The 19,956-nt window shown below is 35.2% G+C and overlaps 1 protein-coding gene across 7 annotated transcripts in view; it reads left to right on the forward strand.

Moving 5' to 3' along the window:
* The window catches only part of LOC145673820 (uncharacterized), a 234,519-nt gene that overhangs the window by 73,241 nt on the left and 141,322 nt on the right, over nucleotides 1-19,956 (forward strand). For all 7 annotated transcript variants that reach the window (XM_081743587.1, XM_081743592.1, XM_081743586.1 and 4 more), the window contains 2 exons: nucleotides 1,873-2,094; nucleotides 17,412-17,503. In XM_081743587.1, coding sequence (XP_081599713.1) covers nucleotides 1,873-2,094; nucleotides 17,412-17,503 — 314 coding nt within the window. The remainder of the gene's footprint in view (nucleotides 1-1,872; nucleotides 2,095-17,411; nucleotides 17,504-19,956) is intronic.

Here is a 19,956-nt window from a genome sequence, read left to right on the forward strand (position 1 = left end):
AAATTATGATATTTTTCATATGTTACATCATAACTTTATAAATTGTGAAAAAGAATGCTGAGTCATCTAACCCTTCCCTTTTAAGAAGATTGAATAAATTAAAGTTTTGAAACATGTTCATTTTATTTTGAGTTCTGCTCAGGAAATGAGCTAAGCTAGGGGTAAAATTAGTTTTAAAAGTTATTAACTTCGAATCCATTTAATGAAATTTTCCATCCTTATGTATTAAACATACTTACATTTGGTACCGGAAACCTGAACACGATTTCGGAGGAAGTGCTCATGCTTCGGATCACACATTAAACTCGGTAGCTCAGCATCAGAGATCAACTCTAGGGTGAAGAACTTTTAGATCTGTGCAGTGCATTATAAACTTAGAGGATAACATTTGGTAGTTTTCTCCGAGATTTCCTGGTTTCTTGCATCATGTTGATTCCATCAATTCTTGAAACTTCATCCATCTGAACATATAATGGTTTCTATAACCCGTAATGTTAATGAGATTGCTAAATATTTCGTCTAATTAATTTATAGGTTCTGTCGTATAATCTCTAGGGTGGTGCTGGGAGACATTACATTATGAAAAAAAAAAAAAAGAACTTTTTTCACTTACAGGTTCCATTTCCAGCTCCTATTGTTCTCTATTGTTTCTAAAAAATAGAAAAATAATAATTATTATAATTTACAATACTTAAAACTTAAATTATTCGAATCACGAATTTATCAAGTTTAGTTTGAGGTTAACTGCTCTGCTTCACCGTCTAAAATCTTGGCACTTATCAGTGATTAAGGAAAAACTCAGTACCGAACATCTATACCGAATTTAAGATGATTTCCTCCGTATAAGTTAGGCAAATAGTTTCACTCGAATCAAATAACACACTCGTGATTACAATCTTAATAATAATCCAGTATATATCACGGTTATGCTTAATGATAATTAACATTCTGCCTATATAGCTAAAGGATTATACAACAGAAGCGAAATTGTTGTCTTTAAGGAATTCAGAAATTGAAAATGCTCTTTTCAGTTTTTCTAAAAAAATTTAGTTAGGTTCGGGCAAAGCAAACACAACACAGGTACCATTTCCCCATTGATCAAAATTTGAAAAAAAAAAAAAAAAAAAAAAAAATACAAACTAAATTCGTAAAGTCAGTTTCTTCTATTCTTTACTGCACTTAATTTGATGGGTAGCCATTCGCGCTGATCTAGTGACTAAAACACATCTTTGGGTCCCGGGTTCGATTCACCGTGGGATAGCCATAAAATTTGAACTCATTATTATGGTTTGTGTTCCACTTTAAAGTGTACATCCATGTGTTTTATAGCCTCGTTGCTGAAAGAGGCCCTAAACCCAATCTAACCAATTTACTTTTTTTTCATTTTGGTTTTGATTTGAGTCTAGCGACCCTTTCAGCAGCGAGGCTATATGAGACATGGACCTACAGCTTAAGTGTGATCCGAACCACATGAACTTCGCCAAAAATCGAACCCGGGTCTCCTACGCCGAAGGCGCGTTATACTAACTATTTAACCAGAAGGAAGCGCCACCAATTTATTTGATGGATAGTAGAACTAACCTGCAGAAATGATTTATTTACGTTTTGTTGCATATAGTTTTACTTTTTTTTTTGGGGGGGGGGTATCCTCTCGTACCTGCTTCCTTGCTTTGGCTTTTATTTCTTTCTAGTTTTCACTATTTCTTCTTTCAGACCGAAACACGAAAAGTTTTGAAACTTCGGAACATTTGAACAATGAAAATGGAGAGTTGATTAAAAGTAAACTATCATCACTCTTTTTAAAGTCAGGATCTGCAGTGATGTGTACGTTATTTGAAGCTGTTGTCTCAGATAATTGTTTATCATTTGTAGGTTAGCAGTCAACTGGCTAAAATTGACTTAAACGAAAGAGAAGAAGATGTCATTGGATTAACATCAATTACTACAGAAGTCTTACAAGATGGCGAAAATATTTCTGGTGACACGTTGATCGAGCTCCCAAATGACGCTCCTGCCATTGAACTCCTGATGAAGGCGACAAACATAGTGACGGAAGCTACAGAAACTACTGTCACAGTGAACCATCAAGAACAGGTGATGTTCCTACCTTTAACTTTAAGATGTTTTCTTTAAGATTTGTGTCACGTCTGATTTTTTTGGTAACAATCACGGCCTGGATTTTGTTTACCTGGAAATTACTTAAAGTAACTGTAAGCGTTTCAGATATGCAGATACTTAGCGGGTATGTATTGGGTTCACAGGTTTCACGTCTCATTTACTGTGAGATCACTCAATTTTCGATGTTTATTCAATATCGTGAGGCAATTGGGGAACTATTTGAATCCAAGTCTACAAGACTAGGGGATGTGTGCCGCTGAGCTGAGAGCCATCTGGCTAGGCTTGCCGTTTGTGTACTATAATGGAAGGGAGCAGTTTAGTAAATCATTAACTGTACTACCCTGACATAAGTTGTAAGTGTATTAATATATATATATATATTTGATTTATTTGATTTATATACTTACTCTTCTTCCTACTTCTTTCTTCGAAGCTTCTTCGAGACTTACATAAAAAGAAAAAAAGAAAATTAATGTTTGCTAATTGTTTAGGTAATTAACGAGCATTTAATATTTTACTACATATTACCCAGGTTCAGGGAAATGTTTATAAATAGGCTTTTCATCCAATTTGACAAAATTCTTGATTTCAGAATTAAATCGAAATGAGATTAGTATTCCTTAATTAAAAAAAAAAAAAATTAAAATCTCTTAGTTAAAAGCCAAGCTCACCTCTCTTACCCAGAGGTCTCCATTTAAATAAACCTTGAATTATTTGAATGCTTCTATCCAAAAGCTTGCCTTAATAGAAAACTCATTTTTCTTTAAATGAGGTTTGAACATGCGTCTACTTTCAGGCCATCATAACATTAAACCTCTGTAAAGACAGACTCATCATACTAAGAACTGTCCGGCCTAAGACTCTAATTTCGGATTGCCCTCTGGTGGCGAAAACCTCAAGGAAATCAACTAGCTAGCACAAAATTAAAAACAGGTTACGAAAAGAAAATTTCCTTCATTTAGGAATTCAGCAACTTTATTTAAAGCTCGGTTGTTAAGGTTAGTCTTCAATTACAACAGCTTAACATTATCCTCGAGAAATCATCTCCTTCCCCTAAACGTTAAGAATTACAGTTAAGTTACATCACTCGCCCAAAATGGACATTGCCTAAAAAAAATAAAAAAATAAAAAAAAAAAAAATAAAAAATAAAAAAACTAACTAAATAAATTTTAAAAAATCTGTAATTCTCCCTGCTAAAGAAGTAAGCCATTTTAAAATTTGAATTCTCTATCCGGGGACCGAACTCCTAGCCTTAGTTCTAATAATAAAAATTCCGGACCATACATACAGAATTTTCTGATCCTGTACTGCATGCCCCCCCCCCCCCAAAAAAAAAAGCATATTCCGCAGCTATTATTACCGGCTGTTGTCCTCGTCTCCTAACCCAGAATACAGACCGAGAATCGACACTAAAAAAAATTGAAACAGAGCTAAACTGCTCTAGCCTTACTTTCATTACAGAAGCAGCTCGCTTGCCTCTTGCAACCAATAGATCGTCTTTTAATTCTATCCCTACCTTGTTCCCATTTTAAACTGCAATCTAACAATTTTCAAGAGCTCCAACGCTCTTTCTTTTATACAGATCTGGAAACCTCCCCTGTCCGGAAAAAAAAAAAAAGATATGTGCTGGCAGTATATCTGAGCTAGCTAACGTCTAGAAGAGTAAAGTTCTCGACAAATTAAAATTATTTTTTTTAAAAGCTGTAAAGATAAATATCTAATTAATTCTCACATATATACATATAACAATATGCAGAAAATGAGCATAACAGTTATTATAGAGAATTAATTAATTAATATTAAAAATAAATTACTTTAATTTCCCAGCGCTGGTACTGAATTGAAAACATAATTACTACAACATTATTATAAGAATAATATAAATATTTTACCTATAATATACACTGATCAGCAGTTGAATTAGAGACAGCCGGACAGTTGCAGAAACCGCCCCCTAGAGGCTCCACAAGTGCATGTGAATGAAACGCATCACGCGTATACTTCTGCCGTGTGCTTCCTTTCTCGGTATCTGTGTCAGTACAGTGTGTTATGGGCAAGACGAAGAACCTGAGTGCATTTGAACGTGGTCAAACTGTAGGGGCTAGACAACTGAGTGGCTCGATTTCGGAAGTAGATTCGGCCTTCGGATTTCCAAAGGCAACTGTGTCAAGGGTGTATCGTGAGTACCTGTGTTCCGGTAAAACCACACCCGCACAGGCAAACTGCCGCGGTCAGGGGCGTCTCAACGTAGGAGCGTCAATTCAGACTTTGCTTGAGGGGGGCAAGAGCACCACCGACATAAGATTTCCACGTTTCGTACTAGTATGTTAATAGACAATCAATTAAAGTATATGTATTCCTCAAACTCTCTGGGGAGGCCAATTACCCCCTCCAGCCCCCCTTAAATGACGCCTCTGTCTCGACGGCAGGTGTAGGTGCCGACTGGCCCGCATAGTAACAGCCGATAGACGTGCCACAGTGCGTCAAATCACGGAGAGGTTCAATGTAGGACATCAATGCCATGTAAGTAGCCACACAATCCTCAACTACCTACTCGTCATGGGGTACAGAAGCCATCGGCCCATGCGAGTGCTCCTTCTACTCTAACCGTACAACACAGGAAACAACGTCTAGCATGGACAGAAAGGAATACCGCCACTGGACCGTGGGAATGTGGAAAAAGGTTGCCTGGACAGATGAGTCACGTTCCACATTGATACATGCCGATGGAAGGATACGGGTGCATCACCAACTTCACGAGGCAATGAATCCATAGTGCCAGCAGGAAACTGTGCAAGCCGGTGGTTGTGGTATAGTCATCTGGGGCATGTTGGCGTGGACTGAATTGGGTTCCCTAACACGTGTGACACAGTTCCTCACAGGTGAACGCTACCGTAATCTACTGGATGATCATGTCCTGTCATTTGCTCGGCTGCAACATCCATATAGTGACCTCATATTTTACCAGGAAAGTGCGCTGTCTCACCGCTCTAGGATGGCAGCAGACTGGTTTGATGAGCACTCCTCTGATCTGCCAACACTTCCCTGGCCATCATGATCATCGGGCTGTGGACCCTCTTCCGACCAACCTGCGGGAGACTTTGCATCAGATATAGATTGAGATGCCACAACAACACTTTAGGCGCCTCGTGGAGTCCATGCCGCAGCGGATAGCCGCCTTCATCAGAGCAAAAGGTGGTGCTACACGGTATTAGGCAGGTGTCTCTAATTCAACTGGTGATCAGTGTTCATATATATCAGTGGTGCCCACAAAGAGGGACTATGACGCAAACTGCGTCATTTAAATATTTGGGGGGTTAAAATCTATATAAATATGTTTGAGGGGGTGCAATAATTAATCGAAAAGAAGATTATTTTCATGGAAGAACACCTACGGATATACAATTGGGGGGGGCGTCATTTACATAAGGGGGGTTTGCTATTTCTTTATATATATATATATATATATATATATATATATATATATATATATATAAAGAAAGAAATAGCAAAGAACATGAAAAATGCTTATTGCAAAGTAAATAGACCCTCACACGGAAATACGATTTCATAGAAATACCAACAAATACGAGCATGCAGTACAACAAATAGTGACATGGCGCATGGAATTGGCTGTGAGGAGCTGACGGAGTTTACCGCAGTTTGTATAATTTGACATAGAAGTCAGCGTATCATGAGTACTATGTTTCTTACCGTTGACATGATAATAGTGAAGTTTAAATGGGATGGGACGGAAAGACATGCGTAGACCTAACTGTCTAAATATACCAATGATATCGAAGCCGAGGTTAATAGATCTTACGAACTGTCCAGCGGTATTTGCAAGTGCAGGATTGAATGGGTGCGTCGCAAATGGAAGAAAAAAGTTACAAAGCTACAAATGATACGCAGTCGTTATTTGGCCACCACCTTGTGCAACAAGCTACTATTTTTATGTAACTATATTGCATTCGTCGATGAAATTGGAGTTTTGCTAAATCTTGGACAGCAGTCAATAATGGTTGTGGAAGCGACAGACCACCTTTCAGTACAGTTCCATCATCCTATGGTGAAATACAGCAGCAGGTCATAGTGTGAGTTGCAATTTGGAAAGGGATTCGTAGTAACCTTATTATTTGCGATGGGCACATCAATGCTGTGAAACACATTGAAGTACATAATTGCTACCATTTTTTGAACTATCGCTTGGAATTCATAGATGTCGGGTGCCGCGGTGGTGGCTGAGTGATAGAGCGCTCAGTCTGGTGTGTAGGGTTTCTGGTTCGATCCTAGCTTTCGACAAGTGGATTCGTGGTGTACAAAAACTATTATAGTTGTAGAAAATGATATTCTCCGTAACATTTCAATTTTGTTTCAGTTGTTTGCAGTCTAATGATCACATTCTATTTGGCATATAATTAATTAAAATAACTCCACGTAATATTGTCAGTGCATAGTTCACCTTGTCGAGTATTCGGAATGGTCGTCTCCGCAAATGGCTCCTAAGGATTCAAACAAATGGTAATCATGTTAATCTGACGGTACAATGCCCTAAAAACAGGGAGGTATATATTGAGGTATATATTAACATATTTCAGGCAAGGGAGATAATGGAAATCACGGGTAACGTTAGTAACACGTGGCTTCGCGTTGTCACATAAGCTGTTCAATTCACAATCACAGTAGTTTTCAATTTTCTGTGCGTACGTTACAGTTGCTTGAAGCACACAATTGTATTAATCCTATCCGTTACGACTCTGGAACTTCTTACATAAATATCTAACACTTTCTGACTAGAGCTTGATGCACGTATTCAGTAAAACTAACATACAGTGTTACAGTTTCAACAACTTAACGTTGTCTTCGTCAAACACTCAATGGAAAATACGTCTTAGGAACACTTATCTATCTCTATCTATCTATATCTATATATATATATATATATATATATATATAGACAGGATGTAAATGAACTACACCGACAAATTGAAACAGTTGATTCCTCCCATCAAAATAAGGAAAGAAGTTCATATGAACCCGTGGTCAAAAATGCATAGTTTCAGAGCTAGGACTGTCCAAAACCGTGGGAAAATGAGCTTTGGGGGCGGCATGTTATTGTCTTAGACTTATAATCTGCTCTATTCAAAAATGCATGATCCTGAATCGTTCAGTGACGGCGCAAGGGAGTTCTCCACAGGAAGTGAGGGATCCCGGACATTCCGTTAGGACAGAGAGGTCGGATTCGTGACAGATAGAACAACATCCCACCAAGTAGCAAAATGTTGTTGGCAGACGATCAATGTTTTGAATAAAATCAAAATGGCGAAGGTTTTTTTGGTGTGTTGTGCGTGGTTGCATAAGTACAGTAGACACTGAATGTAGTGGATAAAAGGAAATTAAATGAAATCATTACATCCGCAGGTTCATATCCCACAATCATGAGCTGTGTGATTAAGAAGACAGACATACAATAATACATAATGATTTTGGAAGAATTGATCAAATGAGGATTTGCGAGAAAATGGAAGTATCCTACAAGAAAGAAAGAAAGAAAAAAAAAGAACAATAGATACAATGTTCTTAATCACAAACTTCCCTTGGTCGCAGATCTAAAGTGGGACCCCTTGCCGTAAGATGCACACTACACTGAGTTTCCAGGTACCCGTTTTGCCCCTTCCATATAACGAACAACAGATTGTTTAAAAGGTATGGGAGCTGATGACACATAAATGCAACAATACTGGTTATGTAACCAAAAGAAGGAAAAGTCGTGTTAAGATGATAGATATCTCGAGAAGAGTTGGTAACTTATCCTCCCAGATTTGTTTGAAACAAATTAATATTTCACAGTGTTTTCTTATAACTACTCAGGGATCAAATCGCTGTTCGTGCTGCATTTATTTGTAACCGCTCAGTTGTCGGGTCGCTATTTGGGCTGCCATTTATTTGTAACCAACTTGAGTTCGGTGTTCGTGGTTTTGTCCTCCGTGGTCCTGCCAATAAGTATTCTCCTGAGACCAGAACTTACCTGGATAGGACGATGAAGGACCTCTCCGAGAAGGGGTTACAAATTGTTTCCAAATCGCTCGTCGGTCTCAATGATGAGATGAGCATTAGGCGCCGAGAGGTTCGGATGTCTCGTCCCGAAAACCTCACGGACGATCAGACGGTCATCCAGAACATAACGCACACAAACATCACTCACACAAACAACGAAAACACACTGGATTAAATAACACTATACTTATTTATTAGAATACTATTATATAAAAAAATAACGAAGAGGAAAGAACACAACACTTAACACAGAATATGTATAATAATCTTCATCACTAAAATAACACTTTTCCTTTTTAATGCACTGTAGCCCTTTATATGTATGAGATTATGTCTGAAATTACACTATAAATACTTTTCTCACACCATTGACGCACTTGGGGGATTAGCACTTGGGAAAGGATCGCCGGAGTAATCCCACGTAGTATCCTGGTTACTACTCCAAACAGTCCTGAAGAGTCGACGTGCACAAGGTTTATGAACCTGGGACTTCACTAATTGGGGCTAGCCGTAAGAAAACGTCCTTCGCCAGCTAATAGCTTGTGCCCCTTAACACAAAATCATACTTAATTCCCAACGCAACGTGCGTGGTGGCTGCACACACTATCGGAGTCAAACTCCCTGAGCGCCAAAGCTCAAGGTACGAGCTGCAGTGGTTGACTGAAGAGTGTTGGCAGTTCATTCTAAAAACCACTCAGTTAACTCACCTGTATGCACATACAAACATACGGAAAATAATTTATGTTAATTTTAGTCAACTGGCCACGATGCACGAGACATTGCGACAACTCAGGCGCGTGAAAGTACAGATAAGGAACTGAAAAAGCGATGTAGTTGGTGCCACTCTGGTGCTCGAAAATCTGGTCAGCTAGTATCTCCATAAATGATTAAAGAAAGCACTTACCGTAGATGCGGGCTACTTGGATCCAATTTTGCAATAAATTCGTTCTTTCGGCCTGTTTTCATCCACGAAAACTTGAAAGTTATTGTCATAACCCATATTAAGTGGAACTACAGGCTTTATTGTACATATCGAGGACAGTTTTAGTTACATATATTGAAAACAAAGCACAGGCGATTATTGTAAAAAATGGGTCCACGTAAGACTCGCGTTCGGGCTACTTGAACCCACCGCCATATTTTCCTACAGAAAACCATTGAAATATGCTCTGAAACTAAGTAGGACGTAGGTGTTCCAAAAACTATACTTTTTATTTACTGCAAACCACAAAGAGAACATGTTAAGAGGTACTATCAAATATAATGACTGTAATAGCTGATTACGTTTTCTTCTACAGTTGCACGAGCCCTATCTATATTAGCAGCGAATCTAGTCGTTGACTAGAGGTGCAGTTTCTAAAATAACTTCACCCAATCTCGACTGGGAAGATTGTCTTAGAAAGCAATGACAGTTCTTCCATGCATGGCTAAATAGGACTTCACAATAAATCTGAAATCAAATTAATTAACGAGGAATCCGAAATCACAAACTTTATGAAGATGACTAGCGAAGCCTAATTCTTCTTTTTCAGTGAACACTTTCAGATGGCCCGGATTCTGCCTTGACCTGTTTTTTAATTTTCTTTCTATGGTGGAACGACTTATCTTGAAGTGAGCTTCTGTTTCTTTTTGCGACATTTTCCCCGACTGAATTGCTGGTAAACATTCTTCAAGTTGTTATGAAAAATCAGCATATTTTCGACCTGCAGGCAATCTTTTATATTGATGTGCCATTTTGTACCGGTATCCTTAAGGAAATAATAAAAAGTCCTTACTTGTGTGACACGTGACAACAGACCTTTATTTTTCATTGATAACGATAACAAAGGATGGGGTGGGATAAAGTTAACGAAAGATGTGGTGGGACAAAATATCCATGTTTTCCAGGTCATATGTACACACTTCATAAATAATGCAATTACGCACACATCTTATTGTATATGAGAATGTTTACCATGTCAGTTTCATTAACCTATATGTAACTACTTATATGCTTACTTAGCATTGGTTCCACTTCCCTGCAAATAGTGTCCACACATAAAAGTTTGGCGGTCAATAAATACACTTTTTTCGTCAACGACGTTTCTCACCAATGCTGCTCAATCGTAGCCTACCACAGAACTAGTTTCAATATGTGTACGCCTGCATTATGAACCCGTCTGACGGATCTAACTCTGAACTCACTCATTATTGCATTGCATATGGAATTATAAACGAGTTTTTGGTATGGGTCCAAGTAGCCCCTTAAGGGACCAAGTAGCCCGCAATTACGGTAATTCACTTCCAAATAACAATAGAATATATACGCTGTATATAATAAGTCAGGGAGAAACACTGTTAAGATTGGTCACTCACTGAAATGTTCTCACCAAAAAGCAATGTTTTAAATATTTTCAACCCCCTTGCTGTGCCTATAATGCAATGACGTTGCTCAACGTCTCAAGGAGATTGTCTTCCGAACATTTTCCAAAATGCCCGGGAATTAACAACAACTATTTTATTTATACAAGTGAAGGTTATAAATTAATTAAGAGTATGAACATTTAACTTTAATGGGATATTTATTATCTTTACTTTAGTAGAGTTAGGTGTATTATGTTGTGATGTTTTAGTTAAGTGAAATTGCTTGATCACATTAATAAAGCTGTTGGCGATTCAGTCAATTGAGAATAACCAGAGATGTATTACTACATACCTTCGATGTTTACTGGAGTCGAACTCCTGGACACGGAGTTCGAAGTAGATAACAATCACAGTGGATGGGTTTCCACTGGAACTCGATGTGGTACTTGTACAGAAACAAGAACTGATCCTAAGAACTGATCTTCTTACGGATCCCTCGCAACTGATCCTCATTCAGCCCGACATAACCTTTTTATGTCAATTTTCATTATGACGAATTTGTTGTTTCTTTCTTACCAAATTTCGTAGTTCATACATCTCTGTGCTGAAACCGCAGTTTCTGCATTTTCTCTCATTGACCAAAACTCCAGACAGTTTACGTCTGCGATTTTCACAATTTTACCTAATTTTGAGAATGTGTTATTGTGAACACAAATTTATACAGAGTTTACATTTTTCTTCTTGCTTCAGTATTTGTTTATACTCTTGTGACACTTGCAGACTCGTGTCTGTTACTTAATGAAAACAACAATCATAAGCACTATGTAATCTTGTGTGATAATCTGTCTGTCTGCAACTTAACTAATTTCTGACTACAATTCAATTTATAAACAATACTTTAATTTTCTCTTTTTAGCCAATTAATAAAAATAAATGAATTTTGATATTGAATTCTATTACTGAATTTTGGCGTACCGTGACACGCCCCCACTTTAAACTGAGGCATCTCCGATGACGTCTAGATCTTATGAATAAGATCGGTTTTTTGGAGAACTTCCTGTATACAAATTTCCATATTATTAATTCATAGTACATATAACTGATTACACATATAATTTTAAAAATAAAAGCCAAAATTGTAATGTTCAGTTTGAGCAATAAAAAAAATTTGATAGTTAATAGTTCTCACGTTTTTTTTTTTTTTTTTTTTTTTTCAAAGTCCAATTAGTATTTTCCATTATTATTGAGCAAAATATGTCAGATAGCAATTCACTGCATTTACCTGCCATCTATCGTAGCAACACAACTACTTGAAGTCTTTATGTCTTCAACATTTATCAACACGTTAACAGTTCTATCCATCTAAGTCTTTTTCTTAGGAAACTTCATAACGATACACTCACATGTAAATTGTATATTCACATACACGACAATATATTTTACGCACTTTCACTATTATTCTATATTGATTTTTATCAAACACTCAAACACACCAACACTGAAATAGCACAATTGTTTCTACAAACTTGACCCACTTTGAGTTACCTGATTGGCAACTCTGTGTCAACTCTGTGTCAATGCTTTTAGATTAAATGTTGATGTTGCAAAAATTACTTTTTTCTTTTTTCTTTTCTCCTTCTCTCGTTTCCGATTAACCTTGACCGACTCATGCATCCGTTCCACGTCTCCTGAATGAGAACGTCCTTTTACTAACACACATCTTTCCACGTCAAGCAATGTTCAATCGGTTCAATTTTATCATGCACTGCACTAAGATTTATGCAGTAATACATTCTAATTACTCAAATCATGAATTCACCTGTTGTCAATGTGATCATTGTGTTAGTGAAAAATGTGCATATTTATTTTTAATTATGTGTTGTGCGGTAATGTTACGTGTGTTACTGTTTTTTTTTCAACCTTCACCATTATATAAATGTCCTCTACCTGCTATTGGTAAGTAACCTAACTCTATTTTATTATTACTTGCTATTTATTATTAAATCCATACTTATTTATAACTTGACAATTTTATTATTTTATCAAAATGTTTTCATTATTATTATTTTATTTTATGTGTGTGTCCCGTCACCTATTCATTTATTTATTGCTATTATTATTTTAATCATTTTATCACTATTCACTGTAAACAAATTATATTTATAGATTAGGGTCTTGATCGAAGCAGATTCGTATTTCCTCGAATCTGGGATTGGGCTTTTGAAGTCAAATTGCGGCCCTGCTCGCAATTTCATCTATAAACAAATTTTGAGTACAGCTACTTAACTTTCCCTATTTATTAAACTTTTTGTTGTTTTACTACTACAATTATTATCATTATTATTTATTTATTTATTTTTTTTTCAAAAAATTATGTAATGCTATTATAACTCAAATTTCCACTCTTCTTCATACTCCAAAATGTGTTATTATCTATTTATTTATTTATTTTGACAAAATCGGGTATATCACTAAAATTGATAACTTATTACATTCAGATGTTATATCAATAATCACTATGCCTAGTAATTAGTACATATGTCCTACTGTAATTCTATAATTCTCAATTCTTGGTCATTAACTTCAACGTTTTTAGTCGATGGCCTTTCAACATAAAAACTATTCAAGTTACCGTCAATATCGGTTTTTTAATTAATAATATAATAATATAATTAATAATATAATATAATCATAATCTTAATAATAATAAATAATAATTAATTTGCCAAATGGCCTAATCTTTGACACGGCATCTTTGATCATTTTTATAAACATGATTCTTTAATCCGTCTCCGTATGTTCTATAACTCTTAAGGGTAACTCTTTAGACTGGATATTGCCAAGTCTTATTTCTTCCCCTAAATTATTTCTTAGTAAGCTTACTTAATCTTCATTTATTTCTTATTTATATTCATATAGCTATAGCTCTATATTGCTTACTTTTCATTATTACAACTAGTATATCTACTTAGTTAGCTAGCTTTCTTCTTCTTTATATTAACATTAATAAAATATAATCATAATATAATAATATAATAATATAATAATCGTTATTTTCAGGTATAATATAATTCTTCAAAATTAATAATAATCTTGATTGTCACATCCTTGATTAAATATACATTATTCTATTATTCTATTAACTTTGCTATCTATATCTCTATTATCTTATCTATTTTTCTATTCTCTTTCTCTTTCCAGATCTTTCCTTCTCTCCTCTTTCCTTCTCTTTCTCTCATTCCTGAATTAAGTGTTCATGATTAGTTTATTTTTCTACTTCTCCTATTTGTAGATCTTAACTATTCTAACTTAAAGCTAGATAGTAAAACCTATTTTCTCTATTTCTCTATTTCTTACACATCTATTTTTCTTAATATTTAAACTCTATCCTTTACTACTACGCCTAAATTTTAATATCTCTAAAAATAATTCAAAATTTTGCTCTCTCTAGATTCTTGGCTAAATAGGTCAGATTCACAACAAAAAAAAAAAAAAAAAAAAAAAATTTCACCGCTTTGCAGAACGACAAATGGGTAACTCTTTCCTTATCTGTACCGCCTTAATGCCGCCGAAGACTTATGTGTTATTTATAAATAAAAATTCTCGTGAGAGGTCTGGTAAACGCCCAATTCAACATCACCAGAATGTGATTTCTTACCTACCTAGATCATTCTCTTTCGAGATGTTTGCCTAATTCTATTAATATCTTTACTAATTTTAACTAACTAATCATTAAACCTTAATTTCATCACTCATTTTTTTTTTCATTCTATCTTGCCCTTTTTTTTTCTCTGATCTTATTTCCTAGATAGCATCTTACTCATAATTATATTCTTCTCCATTATCACATTATTTAGACTTACTTCTTTTATTCTTCTCAAAGTTTAAATTCTTATTTATTATACTTATTAATTTAATAATTTATAATTATTATGCCATAAAGACACATTACTTGTCAAATTAAATCACAATATTTACTTTTTAACTTACATCTTTTAAATCCATTTTTAGTACTACTAATAAATTACTAAACCTATTTAATTATTAATCAAAATATTAATATAAAACTCCTTAACCCTTTTATATACTTAACTTATTGTTATATTTATTCTTAACACTAATTAACCTATTCTTACAATTACTATGACTATATTAATTTACCTATTCCTAATATTACTAACCTAATTCAATATTACCTAATCCCGTAACCTAATAAACTTGACTATATACTTAAATTACTATATACAAACTAATCACATCGTAATAAATCACATATTATCCTATTACATATATTTATCTTAATCTACACTTGACCTACAATTAAAATTTACTCTTTCTACCTCGAGTCTTGTTTCTTTCTAAAAAGAAACCTGCAAACGCAGCTAAATCTAATAACCGACTCTCCCTATATATGACGATTTTCGATCTCTTTTCCAATGAACTAAACGTTCCAACCAACGTTTGTTTTATTAAGTGTTTAGTGGTTATAGCCTGTTGTTTGGACGTTAATACTTTGGGTAGATGTGGTAAGCAGAAAGTATTAGCCAGATTAAACAAATGTTGTACCTTGTACTACAATTACTTACCACTGATGGTTCGTTTAAAGTAAATCTATGCATGCTACATATAGAATTTAGGATTTGAACCACTGCGCTATTGGATGATTAATGTTTTTAGTTACATGATTTTGAAAGAGAAAATTTACAAAAGTATCAGCATAAAAAAAGAAATATTTACTTATTATTTTAGCACACATATGTAATGATTTTGCCCAAAGAATATTTATTCAAATGATTTTTCGTTTTGATTTAATATCTAAACGTACAAAGAATTGAAATGTATTTATTTTTCGCAAGCTTTAAATCATATACTTATTGCTACATAATAAAATATTTACGTATTCATATTTCAATACAAAATAACGTTTGAGAATATTGGAATTGTTATATCTTTAATAGCCCATATTTTTGAACGATTATGATAAAACATATATTTATAGCAAAATGATAATATTTTGTCGAAGTGCCGGCTTATTTTTTTACTGACACGAATGGCACAAACACGCACATCATTTTATTTTATTTTTACTCATCACTTTACTGCTTTATACACGCAAATATGCTATTGGGAAAATGTGGGGATTCTTGAAGAAAATTTTTTCCTGGTAGATGGATACTGAATGCAAGACAATTTTATCAAAGTTCCATCATTTTCCTTTTTGAAACTTCCATAATGCGGCGTGGTTTAATGTCAGTAAGTTGATTACCGATATTAACTTTTTTTTAACTATGCTTACATAATTCGTGCATTATAATGGTTGCAACTTAATCTTATAATGTTTTTACGCAATATTTTATTAAATAAAACTGTAAATGCTCGCAATTTATTCATTCTTTCGGTTGATGCCTGCGAGCTTATTCAAAATCGTCCTTTCACGCCATACTTTGGCTAGCGCACACTGCTTCCTCTCGCCGGCTAACTATTGTCACTTTTAGTATTTCTGTGCCAATGCATAATGCTGATTTATATTAAATTGTAAGTAAAGATTATCGATGTCATACTATACGAGCATAATTCAGTTTAATTACAATTTTGCGTTTATTTAAGAAATTTTTTTCAACATAGAACCTTGAATTCACTTCAGATGATAATTGTTTCTTAGCAAGTATGTTTTACTCTTCTATCACCACACTGTCTTTGTTTTCGGGTGTGACACAATAACGCCTACCTAACTCTCTCTGCTTGGTGCTACGAAAAAGAGTGCTGTTATGCTACTAAGAAGAGTGCTGCTAACAAACATTTTGCGCTGTGAATCGGGAACATTATTCCACATAAAATGGGAATTTGGGGAATATAATAAACGACAAAAAGTAAGGGAGATATCCACTTATAACTGATGCGTCTAGATTTTCTCTAAACAGAGATTCTCGACTCGGATTGGTCAGGCGAGAAACAGGAACCCATTACCATCCATTCCATATTCTTGAAAGGGATAGATATGGTGGTGCAGGTGTGCTTGTATGGGGTGGCATCTCGCTCAGAGGACATGTAGGTCTGTATGTTCTCATGCGTGGCACAGTGACAGCTTAGCGCTATAAGGATGATGTTCTGGATCATCACGTTGTACCTTTCGCACGTGCTAGAGGTCAGGGATTCATTCTACAGGACGACAATGTTCATCCCCATAGAGCACAACTGGTCGATCAGTACTTGGAGCAACACCATATTCAATAATTGAAGTGGTTATCGAGGTCCCCGGACCTTAGCTCGATCGAACACACATGGGATGCCCTAGGGCGGCGCATTGCAAGCCCTGTACCTCCTCCACGAACTCTCCAAGATCTTCAACGGGCTCTTTGTCAACAATGGACTTATATACCAAATGAGCTGCTACAATCACTTATTACTATTTAGAGACGACGGTGTGAATCCTGTATTGCTATGCGAGGTGATCATATTCCTTATTAGTGTCAGGAAACAATCATTTTGCGGCTTCAGTGTTTTCTAGTTTCAGTGGCACCTATGCCCAGCATCATTTTTTTGCCCACGAGTGTACTTTCATTTGGTAGTTTTCCTTGCTGTGTGGCGTAAAATAGGGGCTTCTTGAATTTCAATAACAGTTTGTTCACAGTATGCGTTTACTTTCCTTATGCACCAGAGAATCCATTTGTTGCTTAATTTATGACGGCCAGTGTAGTTTCACAAAACGTTAAATCGTTAACATGCGGGCTAACAATTTATACATCATTCGCAGTTCGTCTGTAAATGATTCATAAGCTCTAGTTTAAGTTTTCTTTTTTCATAGAAACTTAAATTGCGAATATTGAATTTGATCGTGATCATTTTTGAGTACAAAGTAATTAATGACAGTTTTTTTTATATGAATGTACAGGGTCAGAAGGAACGAATAAATGACAGTCCAAAAAGTATACAGGAAGATAAAAAGAGAAAAAGAAGAAAGGAACCGTGCAGAAAGGAATACAGGTAGAGTAGATAGAAATAAATGTAAAACTTTTTAACTGTAAAAATTAAGAGTATATTGTTGTTCAATCGGGATAGAACGAGCTTCTACCACTCGATATCACTATTTAGTCATTTATATTTTTTGTATGTGTATGTATCCTTTTTTCTTCCACCTGTCCGCATGAAAATTATCTGATTTTGAAACTTTGCGTCATTTCCAACCAATGTCTAAGTCAGTGGCCTAAAATAGCTAAGGCCAATTTATGATGCACTGCGGGCCGGAGCAAAATAAGATTCGTACTCAGGAGCCATTTTTCTTGCCGTCCATTAAGGCGAGGACTCCCTGAATGTGCTTAGGTAATATATTTGCGGAATCTTTGTTTTATTCTGAGTATCCCGCTCCTTGTTTCACATGCCTAGACCAATTAAATTTTGGAGTATTAATATCTTACAAGTCATGTTTCAAGAGAACAAAGTCATGTTTATTTAGAAATATCTGGTATTATTGACAATCTATGTATAGAGCTGCAGTGACAAAAATGGAATTAGATGAGTTTTATCGTACCCTTCACTTTTTTTTTAACTAACAGACACGTTCTCCACATTATGAGGTATCTCACATTGAAGGAAATATGAAAGCTGCGAATGATATATGTGCCATCTTTATTGTGTGTGCTACTAATGTTTGAAATTTATTCAAGTTAAAATTACTCGTCTTGCAGTCTGTCATTACTGGAAAGCAACAGTTAAATACAACAAGAACAGACAGCGAAAAAGCAAATTGTATTTTCCGTAAGACCTTGAGTGTAAAAACTTTGTTCTTCATGTTATTTGTAGAAACGCTGGTAAATTCATCAATCATATTAATTGTAAGCTTTTGGACATTTTCTTCAAAATTCTTCATCTCAATCGGAAATAAAACTATGATTTGACAAAATGGAATTTCAGTATACGCTGTTACACTTACAGATAGAAAATTTGATTATTAATATTACATATTTTCAAGAGGGGAGTTGGTCATTTAATTGTATGGAAATTCTCAGTTTCTCTATGGACGTACTGTTAGAAAGGAAAGTCCGAGTGCATGAAAAAAAATCTGTACATCGTGTTAACTTTCAGTATAAGATAAAGATTTTTTTCCTTTTCTGGTATATTTAAGGAACTAAGTGAACACATTTTTATTATTCTGGTTATTAAATTGTTAGATGATTGCACGTTAGCTCTTAATCGTATTGATGGTTTTTCAAAACACTGAATCTGATTATAGAAAATATTGTTTATACTTTGAACTTGATGAGGTCTCATGTCACCTTTGCATCTTATATAGATTGGACACAGTTACATGTAGTTTCAGTTGCAGTTTTAATAAAATTTCAGTTGTGGTGGTCAGCTGAATCAGTGAGGATCTATCAACAACTGAGATGGAAAATATGGTTACTTTACACACAAAGTCTCAAGGTATTGGATATGTTTCGGAACAGCCAACTTCCATGCGACTGTGATATTGACATTGAGATTAAAAATTGTTAAATCTTGCACTCTACCAAATCCATTGATGACAAAACTTCATTCGGGAACGTGTTTAAATAAGACAAGAACAAACAAACCAGTTGGCGTAACAGCCCTTTTGAGGGCCTGAGCCGCTCCAGTGCTATCTATCTGCTACTGGCTGAACTATCAAGCCTAACGACGAGCACGTGAACGCGAAAATTGGGAAGCACCGGCCCGGAATCGAACCCAGGACCACGTGGACGTGAGTTCAACGCTCTAACCATTAGATTACGGTGTCCCCGAACATGTTTAAATGGCAGAAGTTAATTGTGTAATCTAATGAACACCCTAATGAAAGATGAATTGTTTCGATGTAAAAAAACTCCACAGATTTCAAGAAAGGGAAAAAAGATTGAGGCAGCATGTACTGGAAAGAAATTATGTCACATTTATCATTATTATTCCAGGAAATAATTGTAGCAACGGCTTTTGAATTAATTGCAAGTATAAAGAGGGCTTGAATATATTGTAATTGTTTTAATTTTAAAGTTTTGCCTAAACTAAATCGTGATGAGTTTTTGAATAAAGATGTATTTTACAGTAGTTTGAATTTAAAAACATACTACACTATCTGAAGTATTCGACGGTGCACGGAAAGAATAGGTTTCTGAAACATATTTGAAAGGTATGTTGAAACCCTCCTTTTCCCCCTTAGGATGCTTATTTGAAATTAAATGAAACGATTAAGAGCCAGCTTAACCCAAGTGTTATGTTAAAAAATTTATTTGAAGCGGTAGAGTCATTGTTCTTTGTGAGAAATTTACCCCTCTCTTTCTTAGGATACATATTTCAATCAAAGTGTTATCATATAACCCAGCTGGATCTAAGTGCTATTTTGCAAAGCTTATTTTAAGCTGGTTAGAGGCTTGTGAGATACTCAATTTTTGGTATAAATTTTGAACTCTCTTTATGATACTCATTTT

Source organism: Thermobia domestica, chromosome 17 (assembly GCF_964235325.1).
Source record: "Thermobia domestica chromosome 17, izTheDome1.hap1.1, whole genome shotgun sequence".
NCBI classification, from domain to species: domain Eukaryota; kingdom Metazoa; phylum Arthropoda; class Insecta; order Zygentoma; family Lepismatidae; genus Thermobia; species Thermobia domestica.